The sequence below is a fragment of the Teleopsis dalmanni genome, chromosome X, assembly GCF_002237135.1.
Source record: "Teleopsis dalmanni isolate 2A chromosome X, ASM223713v2, whole genome shotgun sequence".
NCBI lineage: Eukaryota > Metazoa > Arthropoda > Insecta > Diptera > Diopsidae > Teleopsis > Teleopsis dalmanni.
The window spans coordinates 45,855,090-45,869,572 of record NC_051848.1 but is presented as its reverse complement, the minus strand read 5'-3'; the positions used below and the strand labels follow the sequence as shown (position 1 = coordinate 45,869,572).

Sequence of the window (14,483 nt, the reverse complement as noted above, 5' to 3'; positions counted from 1 at the left end):
ATTTTCTGTTCCTTGTCTGCATTTATTGCTCTATAATAGGATTAAATTATCTAATTTCCAAATAATTAAGAGTACGAGTATGTGCTGTATGTAAATCGATTGTAATGAAATTAATGGACGGAATTTAATGAATAACAATTTAGTTGACAAATGACTGTGAAAAGGTGAGGTTAATTACTGATGTCGAAAGAAATTCGTACTGAATGTGATTGCTTAACTTGGTTGCAGGCGATTTTGGGTATACGTTACGGACTATAATCTGTATCCAACATACGAGTCTCTTTAATGGATTGGCTAATTCGGTGGTTGGGTGGTTCACTGCTGTTTTATATTACCAACATTAATTTGAACATAATGTCGAATTTTTACCTATTATTGCACAGAATACTTTATCATACACATATGGCTTAATTTTCTACTTTTGCTGTAATTAATAATAGTGATGTCAAGAATATATAAAAATGAATGTATACTAAGGTTTTTATATATATTTTTAAATTGCTCGAATAAGCCTTAACCAATATAAATAAAAAAAAATCATCAAAAATAGTTAAATTAACATAAGGTCCAAAATATTTTTAAAATAATTTACAATTGATATAAGAATTACAAAATTTATATACAAAAAAATAATTAATTCTGCATCTGTAAGAAACAAATTGTGGTATGTGTTTCAGTACTCTTAAATACAATATGGGGATATCTTTTATGTTCTGGTAAATTCATATAAAAAAACTGACTACAATTTTAATGTTCTGTAATTGTTTAAAGTGCTTAATAAATGGTCTTATGTTGAGGTTTTTCCGAGTTAGGTGCTACTGGGCAATTTTACTCTGTCTTAACTGGGGGGTTTCTACAGAGTCCATCCCTTCTCTTTGCCTAATTTAAGATCTAATCTAGGATCTGCATACCGCCCCGTACGGCTAGTGACTGCTGTGAGATTAGTTAGCACTATATCCTACATTTTTTTTTAATAACATATGCATTTATAAGTCCTGCTTATTCAGTGATGTCCATTAGGTTCCATGAGAAAATAATGTTTAATGGCATTTCTAAAAACAATTCGAAATGCAAAATGATGATTTTTTCAGAATCATTTAGTCCATGAATATATTTATATAAACCTATTTAAAAATCGTTTATTTTATTTTATATCATATTATTTATTAATTAATAACTCCAAATATATTGTTACATACTGATTACTTTACAAGGGCAGGAATAATAACTGGTGCTGATGTCCTCTTTTTAATTTAAAGCTCTGTTGTTGTGGACGTTCTTCAGTGTTAATCTAATATTGTAAGATTTTTCTTTATCCATTATTCCGACATTTTCTAGATTTGCTGTATGATTTCCAAAACGAAATTAACGTACAACAGAACTAGATAATGTATGTCTTAGGCAAAGTACTCTTTTTTAAAGACAATGCTTTTGAATCACATTTTTATGTATATAAGTATTATAGAAAAGTATCTTTTTCCTAATTCTACAAAGCATCACGCTAGAATATTATTAGAATATAACATTATTTTTGACACAAAAATTATAAAAACTTATCACTTTTTTGACAAGGAGAGTTGACACATTACATTATCTTTTTTACAATATCGTAGTAAAGCAAACACGTATTTAAATAAAAAATAATACTTCTTGATAAACTATATGGTTTTCAAGGCAAAGTTAAGAAGATTCGATAAGTTTGCTATTCATGTTATGTCAGTGAAGTAACGATCTTCGCACCACCCATAGCCAAAGTCATAGAATGTGATTGTTGAACTCTACCTCTTTCTCATCCTGGTAACTTCTATACAGATCGCTTTTCACAATACGTATTAATGTATTGAACTATCGGTACAGTGTCACAGTTCAATTCAAACAGTACAATTTAACGGGACATTGTGATAAGCGTTCAAATTACAGATTTGCTGAAACCTAAAATTACTTTGGTACTGTACCAAAGCCATAAGGTCAGTCTATAAGTCATTTGTCGTCGCAGTAAATAACCAATCTCGTATTTTTTAAATGCAAGTCGTGGAGAACTGAGCTATATAGACATATAACGTAGTGAGAATTTAGAATCATGCTACGTAAATTGATTCGATCGACAAGTTTCAAGCATTTTAGAAAACCACAGCGGCTAGGAAAATAGAATCTCCAAAAATTTGGAGATATAAGAGGATTAGGTGTATCTCCTAATATAGTTTTCTATAAAATATTTATTAAAAATACACAAATATTGTACATAAAGGGTAATGAATTGATATTGTTATTAATTTTATTTATTAAGTTTTAAAAATTATTTGACTAGTTTTTAGTATATAAATATATTTTGTTGATATGAAAAATTGGATTTCTTCAAAACTTTTCGGAGTTTATTGCTTCTTCTTTTGTTTGTCATTCTTAATTTTATTTTGAAATCTGCCTTTAAAGTACTTAATAATGGATCTAAAAAAATTATAAAATGGTTTAAGAACATAACTGAACTAAATAAGTAGTTAAATAGAAGAAATATATAAAGGTATTTGTGTAATGATCTTTGGTTGATATTAAGTGGAGAATATGAATATTTGATTAGTGATTGTAAAAAATATAAGAAATAGAATTATGATAAATGTGAATATGTGATATGTGAATTAAGATTGCTAGAGTTTCAAAATATGAGGGAAAGTCAATAAGTAATTACTAAAATATAGTATAGTATATCCATCTCTTGCTACATAATTTTTTTTTTTGATTATTTCTATGTTGAGAGATTTAGAACTATATGCTAGAGATCTATTGTGCGTTCTTCATTCTTCTTCTTAAAAGAGTTTTTCAAGATAAACCTTTTCGATATATTAGAGTAATGATCTCACTTCTCCAAGTCTTATTTCTTTATCTGATACAATATGTCTACTTAGATATTTTTTCTACTTATGTATAACTACTGGAAAAGCTCACTGCATATGTTTAAGCTCTAATCTACATTTTTCATTACAGTGATTTTTTAGTTTTATTGATATGATAATTAAACATCCAGTACCCTGTCAACCTTCCTCTTTTCGTGTCGACAGATTTAAGGCAAGGACTTTTTAACTTTTCCAAACCGTCCGAATGATATGAATTGTTCAACTCTTTAAAAGAAATCCCTATGTTATAATTCGATGTCTAATAATTGAATTCTTTTCTACAAATAATTTCCTGGGGTTTGGAAAAATAATATAAACGGAAGATGGCTAAGTATACTAGATAGCAATTTGTAAAAAATTCATGAACTATACGTATCTCCCTAGAAATTCACTAAGACTGCATAGTAATCGAAATTGTTCGATTGCATCGGCGGATGATAATTGATATGAATTATACCACTGCATTCCACAATAATATGATAATTATCTTTACGACAGGCTTCTCGGTTTTGTAATCCTCGGAATTAACATTGATTGTATCCACTGTTTCTTTATCCGTACTGTGCCTAAGTCGAGATTGACAGTAATGAGCTCGACGTTTACTGAATTATAGAGAGCGCTATAAACGCTAATACAGATGTGTTGAGAATATTGTCTATATTACTTGCATATGTAATATAGATATCATAAATCTTATATTATTTAAAAAAAAATTTTAAGATTGTTTGCGATAAAGTTCAATCAGAATGAAATTAATGGGATCTCAATTTGATAGCTAAAAGATGTCTCTTTTGTATTAATTTATAATATCTAAAATATAACTAAATACAAACCAATTTAGAAATATTTGAATGTGATTATAACTAAGTTTATAAATGTTCTTAACGTACTTAAAACGGTTGACGCCTTTATCCTGTCGATCTTGATCTTTTGCAATCCTTTTTAACCGGTAGGTGAGTGCTACAACCAATTGAGCCGTACGACGTATGGGATAGCTCTCTGCCATTCGCTCTATCAGCTTTTCGTTATTGATCAAATAGCGTAAGATCGCGCGTAAAACCATAATGACAAGTCGTTTTTAGTGTTAAAATATAGAAATTGACTTTTTTTCAAATATAAGTCCCTTCTCAACTAATTGAATTTCTTTAATTGTGGTCTATTGTATGAAACAGGTAAATTAAGTCTCGTATTTCTATATAATATATATTTTTTATAAAAATTACTTTTGGATTATACTACACAACAATTTCAATACTACTTCTTTTACTTACAAATGTAGGAATGTCATTTAATTCAAAAAGTCAGTGCTAACGTTTAACAATAATTATTTATAACTATAATTAAAAATATGTAATTAATTAAAATATGAAATAAATAAAGTATATATACATATTTTGAATTTAATATAAATATATGTGTACCTTATAAGAATATTGATTCACATAGTACCTTTCACAGATTTTTAGCAAATTATTTAGCTTAAATGATATTCCATTTACTTGTCTCTGTTCTTTTAATTTAGTTCAGATTTCTTATGCCTGCTTCATAGTGGAAAATTATTTCGTACGAGAGATCGGAAGATATCCGGGTAACTTAGCTTTAAAACACCTCTTTTGCGATACATTTTCTAAGGAAGAACATACAAAAATATTTTCAAAAGTCGAAAATTTAAAGATCTGTTTTTAGTACTTAATAACCGGTTTAACTAGTGTCAGTACTCATAGTATCTATTATTTACATCTCTTTACAATCCATTGAAATTTAATTGTTTTCTAAATTGCACTTATTTGTTGTAATGGATCCATTGCGATGGATTCGACGAAAAGCTTACGATCTTTGTCATATCATATCATATCATATAAGTAAGAAAAAATGTACTGCGATGATGGAGATGATGATAGGTAGGTAGGCATGTTGAGCATAAATAATGGTCCATTGTGGTACCACAGGAGTAGCATTGGTACGTACATAGATTTAAATCAGTATACAGGTAACGCTGTAAAAAGTAACGACTCCCCCATTAGGTAAAGGAAAACCAATCTGATGATGATAACTCAGATTATTTTTAAGACGAGTTATATTTAAGTCCGTCGTGCACTATTAAAAGCGATTGAAGAGCGTCCATCGTCGGTTAAAGCTGCCCATACAATTATTTGAGATGGAAAATTACTTCGGGTGGCCATTCGTAGTCTCAAAATTTTCGGCAGTGCATTTAATTAAGTAAATACGATCATTTTGAGAATTTATCAACCGTGCAATTGAGAAATTTTTCTCATCAGAGAACATAGCGTTTAGCCAAGCTGTCTATACTATTATAAATATTTATGATACGATACACAAATATTTTATTCAATTTGAGATATTTCAGCCTACAAAAAATAGCTGGTTTTTTAGTTAAATATAACGCAATCCCACTACATATTACGTTTGAATTCTATTTCGAATAGTTTTTGTTCTATTAAAATTAAACACAAATGCTTACGGTAGCTTGTAAACAATATAAACAGCTGTTATTCGTAGGTATTTTCGTAGTTGGCAATATCAGTTTGACTGTAGTTGGTAACACTTCAATCGCTTATCCCTGTACAGAAAGAAAGTTCATTTATATAGTGAAGATATTTTTATTTTCTATTAATCTGTTTAATTAAAGTATTTATGAGAGATTTCAATTTTAACTAAAGTTTTAAAATAATTTAATTTAGTTGCAAATGGGTTGACATTGTAACAAATTTTAAACTTAATTTAAATTTCAGTTCCCGAAGAAGTTAGTTTCAATGAAAAATATTATCCTATTTTACTTAATATTTACATTTTTAATAAAATAGGAAAAAAGATTTCAGTCGTTGGTGTTAAGGAATACTTTTTGATAGATAGTATTTACCGTAAATGCTAACTCACTAATATCTCACTGTTTTTTCGGTATATTAAACCATACTACAAATTCACCGTTCGTTTCTGAACTACCCGTACATTAATTTAATAGGCTCTATTGCTCCATTGCTATATCAATATTCACAATTTATTTTAATTTGGCAAACGAAATATTAGCCGAATTACTTCCTTAGTCAGTGAATGTATCGTGGCTACTAATAGGACGTGGAGGAAGATTCTGGCAGTTTGCGTTGTGTGCGATGTACGAAAATCCCTTAAAGTACCTAAAGCCGCACTTAGTCGGATTCGTTTTGCATTACATTCGGAATTAGTATTTTAAGTCACGTTTTGGAAGCGTATTTAGAGATGTTGTGATTTTGTGATGCTCTGGTAATGTAACCTACTTTATTGCATATCATTTGTTAGTGTGCGCTATGCTCCCACTGCCAGTGCATGGAAAAATTTTGTGTGCCTGCAAAATGGTCAGTGGGACTTCTTAGTGTCACGTACATGGGTCTGAACTTGGAAAAGATTGCTGAATGCGAGTGCGTACGGACAAATATTATATTTGTGCAAATAATGTTGCTATTCCTTAGTTCGTATCTTTTTGAATAATTTGCATAAATATTCCTGAAAATGCATTAAAGTAAATAATAATGTTTTCTGACATTTGCAATTGCTGCCCTCATTTTTTTTTAAATATATTTGTTCTTTAATTTTAGAGAAGGGAAGTGTAGAACTTAAAAGGTGTTTTTTTTTTCGCTTCGAGCTAAAAAAATTGTGTTACTTTTAAACTCTTGCGGGATTTAATATAAGGACTTATCCGATAAAAGTTATATGGTACGGTCTTAAAAATTTATTTTTATTTTGATTATCTGAAAGTGGGATAAACTGTAGACCAAAGTACAGTAAACCATTTTCGAATTTAATAAAAAGATTGACGAGTTTCTAAACAATATTGCCTTTCTATTAAAAAGTGATAAAAATCGGAAACATATTTTTTTTTGTCACTTTAATCTATTAAATTCTAAGTTTCACCTGAGTTGGTGTGAAACTTAACGATATTTTGCATTGAAATTATTTTCCTCCATTTTTGTTGACTTCACCATGAAGAGAAATGGGAATTTCATGCAAATTGAAAACACATTAAAACAAATTCACTTTTTTTTATTGGTTTTTGTTGCAAAGGGACTACGAGAAAACACTTCTGTAGATTTACACAATCAGATGTCAATAGTCCTTTTTGATTTTTTCCTTGGAAAGTTCTAAATGCTTGTGCCTATTTCAGCTCTCGAAGTTTTACTGAAACTATTATTCTCATGGGAGGTCATTTTAAAAATGACTTATTCATTCTTTTACAAACATTACTTTTCAATATTTTCTTAAATAATGCCATTGAAATACATGGACATTTACGGATATGCACTGAAATAAATTTAAAGTTTTGATTAAAAAATGTTCTCTTCTTAGTTACGTACGGACAGCTGAATGAATGAACACATTCTTAAAAATAAAAAATATATGAATATAAATTTATTATATATACTTAAAGGAATTTGCTTTATACGAAAATATATATAAAATGTAGATTTGAAGCTTATAGCGCTATTTTATGCTATAATGACTTATGAGAAAAATATACTTCGCACATAGCATCGATATAAAGATTCATTAAGTTATTGAAAAATTTCGAAATTATGAATAATGCAAAATAATTCAGTTCAAAATGATTTCGAAATATATTTTTTTTTAATATACATATGTTATATTATTATTTATATCATTTATATTATTTATATCATTTATATATATTATTTCTAGTGATTTGCTGGAAGGCTGCTTACACCGCACTAAATGTCAAATAGATCACTAACAGTTCAACAAGGAACTATCGTCTTATCGTGAAATTAGTGGCTTTCAAAGTAGGTTTTTGATACAAAATTCGATAAAGACTTTAGAAAGATACTATTTACTGTTTTCATTTCTCTGGTAATCGTAAGGATAAGTTTTTTTGTCTTTAGGAATTCGAAGAAAGTCCAATTTATTAGAACAGCGCTGAGATTGTTGACAGATTATTTGACGTCTAACCATGGACTGTATAACCACATAGCTAGCTAAGGAGCTAAGGAATGTTGGCTATGCAAGTTGACAGATAAGACCGCTAGGTCGCAAGTTTCTGTAGACATTAGAATATTTTTTTTCATGTGACAATTTGCACTTTATTCGAAGACTTAAATACTGTATGTTCAGTTAGTGTAAGTTAGCAGCGTTGCTCTTTTTAATGATGTCCTTCAATGATAACATTTATTAAAAAAATTTTAAGATCGACTATATAAATCATCATACTCTATTCGTAATTAGAAGTTGTTATATTAATAGAATGTTTCACGTTACTAAATATATTTCTTAATAACTCATATAGACTAGTATCAATATTCATAAAACTAAAATATATTGTGTTAAAATTGAATATACTTACTTACTTAGTTGGCCATTACAGACGTGTGTCGTCCTTGGCCGCGTCGAGTAGCCTCCGCCAGTCAGCCCGATTAGTTGCCTTCTGACGCCAGTTGGTAGTACCGAGCGCCCCCAAATCGTTGGTCACCTGGTCCTTCCACCGAAGATGCGGACGTCCTCTACCGCGTTTTCCACCTGCGGGTACCGAATCAAATACCTTTCTAGCCGGAGCACTTTCTTCCATTCGCACGACATGACCAAGCCAGCGTAGCCGCTGAATTTTTATGCGCTTAACTATGTTAATGTCGCGGTATAGCTCATACAGCTCATCGTTCCATTTTATTCGATACTCGTCGCCAACGCGTAAGGGACCATAGATCTTCCGAAGAATTTTTCTCTCGAATGCTCCTAACGCCTTCTCATTACTGTTGGTAATTGTCCAAGCTTCTGCACCATACAGCAGGACAGGCATGATAAGGGATTTGTAGAGCGTGATTTTTGTTTGTCGAGAGAGGGCTTTATTTCTCAATTGCTTACTTAGCCCGAAGTAACATTTGTTGGCAAGAGTAATTCTTCGTTGAATCTCTAGGCTGACGTCATTTTTGGTGTTTAAGCTGGTTCCTAAATAAACGAAGTCTTTCACAACTTCGAACTTATAATTGTCAACAGTGACGTAGGTCCCAAGACGCTCAGGAGATTTGTTTGTTGACAGAAAGTACTTTATTTTGTCCTAATTTACCACAAGACCCATTTGCTTTGCTTGTTTTTCTAAGTTGGAAAATGCCGCACTGACGACGCGGGTGTTCAGACCAATGATATCAATATCGTCGGAATACGCAAGCAGCATTACACTTTTTTAGAATATTGTGCCAGTACGGTTTAAATCTGCTGCTCGAATTATCGTTTCCAACATTAGGTTAAAGTAGTCACACGACAAGGAGTCACCCTGTCTGAAACCTCGTTTGGTATCAAACGGCTCAGAGATGTTCTTTCCAATTCTAACGGAGCTGGTGGTGTTGCTCAACGTCATTTTACATAGCCGTATAAGTTTTGCTGGGATACCAAATTCAGACATAGCGGCATAGAGTGTGCTTCTAGTAGTAGTGTCAAAAGCAGCTTTGAAGTCGACAAATAGGTGGTGTGTGTCGATTTGTTTTTCTTGAGTCTTCTCCAGGATTTGACGCACTGTGAGTGGTCTAGAGTGGATTTGCCAGGTCTGAAGCCACACTGATAAGGTCCAATCAGTTGGTTGACGATTGGCTTCAATCTTTCACATAGTACGTTTGATAGAACCTTATATGCGATATTTAAAAGACTGATCCCGCGGTAGTTGGCGCAGTTTGCAGGATCACCTTTTTTGTGGATTGGGCAAAGCACACTTAAATTCCAATCGTTGGGCATGCATTCATCCGACCAAATGTTGCGAATTAGCTGTACCATGCATTTAGATAGCTCTTCGCCACCAGCGTTAAACAGCTCAGCCGGTAAACCATCGGCGCCTGCAGCTTTGTTGCTTTTGAGCCGCGTTATAGCTGTTTTAACTTCATTATGATCGGGAGGCGAGACGACTATTTCATCGTCAACGATTGAAAATTCGGGATCATCTTCGCTTTCAGTCACATTGCTACTACCGCCATTTAGTAGTTTCGAGAAGTGATCCCTCCAAATATTAAGCATGCTTTGGACATCTATCACCAGATTACCGTTTTCATCTTTGCAGGAATTAGCTCCGGGTTTATAACCATTTGTCAGGCTTTAATTGAATATAAGTTAATTATATTCTCAAGCGTATTATACTGATAACTGAAAATCATTCAAATAATTTAAAAATATATCACAATAAACATTTGAAAATATTTGCAAAACACTCTCTTGCCTTATTTCTTGAGTAAGTCGATATTCTTGAAATAATGGATAAAATATTCAGTAAAAAAATGTTGTTGACAAAACCAATTTCATCGATCATATATATCGATATATATCGATCCTTAGCATATATCGATAATACTAAGGATCGCAACATATTAACGTTCTTGACACTGAACGTTTTTACTCTCGACTATTAAAATTACATTAACTAGTTTCGAAGTCTATGTGAACCTTATACGGGTATGCTTTCTCAGAAGCATCATTAAAGAGTCTCAAACATTGTCATATAATCAATGATGACGCTGAAACCATTTATGATTATATAGGGATTATTTTCCTATAAGGTTTACATATAATTCAGAACTGGTGAGTTCCAGCACTTTTAAAGTAAAAACTTTTTAGTGCAAGGCGTTTTAAATTATAATTAATTATGTTTAATGAAATTGGGTTTTATTGCCATCTTGTAGTGGTAAATAAATTCAAAATTATTCAGTTATGTGAGCAAATATACAATATCTTTTATATAGTTCTCTATTAAATAATAGAAGTTCGCAATCGATTGCGAAGAGTAAGCAATTTTCATTACTAATTTAGTCGAAAAATATTTGGTGGGCAGAAAATAGATAACAATAGAAACAAATTTATATATAATGCTGAAGGATGGTCTGTTTAAAAACAGATTTTAACTTAATTCGAGTTATATAGAAACTTTTATGACAATGGATATCAAAGATACCGAACCATTAAAAAAGAAAAACCATAAACATGTGTGTATACCATTTAATATGCGATTAAAATTCCAAGTTTCGTTTTTCAAAATACTCTTAAATGTTTAGGATGAAAACTCTATATTCTAGGACTTTGTTATATTCCCTATAATGGCTATAGAAAACAAATATCCAAACATGAGTAAGCAGAAAATATCGTTGCAACTTGGTCAGTTATTAGTAGTGGTCACTAAACTAATAAGAAAGCAATAATTAAAGTTTTTTTAGTGCTGCCGAATAAGCTGCACTTTCTTATAGTGACAACAAAGCTATTTTTAAAATTTAGAGGATTTTCGAATAGCAAAGAATTAAGAAATTCGAAAGATTACTGATGATGAGTACTTGACAATATTCGAAACAGCGTTGTATGGTCAGCCAAATTTCAATAAATTAACTAAAACCCTCTAAAGAAAATATTAACAAAATAATATACAATTAGATAAGATAGATAAGATAGATTCAATTATTAAAAAATAATAAAAATTTTTGTTGTTGCAATTCACTACTGTTCGATTTAAATCTCTGTATTGAAATCAATAGTTAACATTAAGAATTTAGTTTCTTTTGTTAACAATCATGTTAAAAATCTATATAATAAGTTAGCTACTGTAGATATTTGTCTATTTATTTATTATATTTGTTCCAAATAATAAAAATTATATATGCGATTTTTTATTTTTATTTTAATATTAATTGTGAAATGCAAATAAAGGAGCAAATCCAAAACTCATCTGCCTGCTGGGTGTTACGGGTAAAACTTATCAGTTCAATGATTGCCCATTGAAAAAATAAATCAAATTATTTTTGTCCCTAATATACAATAGAAATAAAAATTTTAGAAAGATTTAAAAAATATCTAAGTATATGCTTTTTTTAGACCTTTGTGTGTTTAAGTTTTGAAATCACATCTTAAAGTAACGATGGCGGGTATCTTTATCGTAATATCTTTTTGATAGATGTGAATAAATGTTATCATTGTGAAAACAAAGCAGAAAACCAAATGTCAAGATTGTCATACTTTGAGAAGGGTTTGTTTAAAATATTTTCACAGCAATTTCCCTGTGTTTCGGAAAATAACTTGTGACATTTTAATATTTTTGTATTTAAAACAAACTAACATAAATTTTTTTTTTATTTCATTCATTCATTTATCATTCATTGCATCCCTTCAGTTAATATATTTACATATAAGATTGATTTGTTCATTTTTGTCACTCTACAACTGCTACTATATCTATACTTCTCAACTGATTTTGTATATATAAAATTAAAATCAAATGATTAACTAAATGCCATGTACCTTAAGCAGATTATTGTGGACTGCTGCTGGGATATAAATACGTAAGAGTTTTAATATATGTTATATGGTTATGAGTTAGAACGAACTAACAGCAAACACTGTTCCAAGAACTCATTTTTTAATAAATATATTAAATATTTTAAACACTCTTAAATATTTTTTTTTTGTGTTTTTAGTGCAGTTAGCCATCAGTTTTTTTATTTTTATTCTTCTATATACTTACAGGTTAAATAAATAATTAAGAATTTTCTAAGTAACCTTTAGGAGGAATTGGTTTTTAGAGAAGTGATTTTTTGACAGTTCTCGTTAGATTGTTCATCAATATGGACTAAAGTCACACCTCTCTTGCATAAATTGGAAAACCAATAACCGACTTCCTTTCAGATCTATTAATTCATATTACTTGGTAATTTAATGGCCATTCAATCATTCATTTATTAGTTGGCCATAATAGACGTGAGTCGACCTGGCCGCGTCGAGTAGCCTGAACAGTTGCTTGCTGTCGCCAGTTTATAGTACTGAGCGCCCTTAAATCGTTGGTTCAGTAGTCCAAGTACGTCGTACGTCCGCACCAAAGAAATAATTTGATCGATATTTCAACCATAATAGCGTTTCATTATTATTTTACATTTACTTTTAGAATAAAAAAAAAGACAGCTCTGAATAATCATAAAAAACATATATATTATAACTTCTATTAAATCTAAATTAACCATTTTTAAGTAATACTACCTAAAAATAAAATGAAGAGGATTGGATGCTAGTCAAGTTCCAATTTATTCTGAAATCGATTTCATACTAACAATAAATTTCGGAATAGATAAACGTGTTTACTCAATAATCCATAATAATATGAATAGAGAAATAAAGCATAAATTGCTCGTCTGACGTCCAGTGTTTGTGGTTGTCCATTTTATAAATAAGTTTTATAATGTCCGTACGGACATTTAAGAACATTGCTGAAGGCACTTATATGTATTTTTCCTCTTGGCTTTACTGCCCTAAAACTTAGTTTGTGAAATAAAATGCCATGACATTTCATTTTAATAAAGGACAACAAATCCGGAAGACAGGGGTGACTTTTTGATGAAAGCAAATTTTTTTCCATATTCGACTGCAGATTCGTTGCAGTAAAAGTACATTTAATGAAGGACTTAAAGGTTCTTTTATACAATAATATAACTTATTGAAAAGCGCTTGTATTAACAATTACTTTGTGTTCATTTTCCGAAGGGAATTATTGATCAGATTTAGGTTACTTTGACATCGATACAACAAATAAGAACTAACAAATTAACAATGTATCTTACAATACTTTTTGAATTGTAAACTCCTTTATTTTAAATCCCTGACAACCGCCACAAAACATGCAGTTGTTCATGTGAAGTGATTATCTGGTATTTCAATCAATTTATTCACGGTGAAATATATGTGTACATATATGTGAAATTTAACATAAAATTTTTAAACATATTGAGGTAACAGCTTACCCCAATCGGATTAAATATTTCTTCTTAGATAATTATCTCTAAATTAATTAGTGATTAGGGTCTGACCATAATTTTATATATCGAGTCCAAATTTTTTGTTTTTATATAGGACTATCCAGTCAAAACTATAGGTTTATTATACTAAAAAAGCGTATATGTATGTAAGAATATAATATAATACTAATTCAAAATTAAAACCATTATATTGAAAAAATTTAAATTAACTTAGTAGAGCTGAACTTAGTCTGCCATTTATGCAATTCATTTCGGGGGATTATCTGGTAGTTTAGTTGTCCTTATGTGCGCTGTCACTATGTTTGCGACATAGTGTCTCAATATTATATAGTATGTCTATTTTCTCACTTTATTGACATTTGTAGGAAATGGGTATACCTTGTGATCAAAAAAGAACTTTAATTTTTAATTTTTGAACTCCCGCGCTTATCCAATCGGTAAATTTTTTTATTTTCACGCTGGCAACACTGTTATACACATTCTGTCAAAGTTTAACGCATATCGTATGAGTAGTTTTTGTTTGGCGTCTATACAATGAAATCGAAAAATTTACCGATTGGATAAGCGCGGGAATTCAAAAATAGTCCTGACGTTCTTTTTTGATCAGAAGGTATATAACAATAAATTGTATGGTATATACTCAACATTGGAAGATGGGGTTAGTTAGGCCTCTCGTTCTTTTTTGATCAGAAGGTATATAACAATAAATCGTATGGTATATACTTAACATTGGAAGATGGGTTAGTTAGTTGGTTTTTATTATTTCAATTTATTTATTGTATCTCTTTTTTTTAGAAGATTTACAATAAGTTTTCAAATCTTACAA

The 14,483-nt window shown here is 30.4% G+C and overlaps 1 protein-coding gene across 1 annotated transcript; it reads right to left on the bottom strand.

Annotated features, from left to right (window-relative positions):
* Positions 1 to 2,310: 2,310 nt before the first annotated feature.
* Positions 2,311 to 4,106, bottom strand: LOC119662730 (protein NCBP2AS2 homolog). Its single transcript, XM_038072464.1, has 2 exons — positions 3,779 to 4,106; positions 2,311 to 2,445 (listed from the first exon to the last, which is right to left on the bottom strand). The coding sequence occupies exons 1-2, from the start codon at positions 3,949 to 3,951 to the stop codon at positions 2,373 to 2,375; spliced, it is 246 nt and encodes an 81-aa protein (XP_037928392.1). The 5' UTR covers positions 3,952 to 4,106; the 3' UTR covers positions 2,311 to 2,372.
* Between the last annotated feature and the right edge of the window lie 10,377 nt (positions 4,107 to 14,483).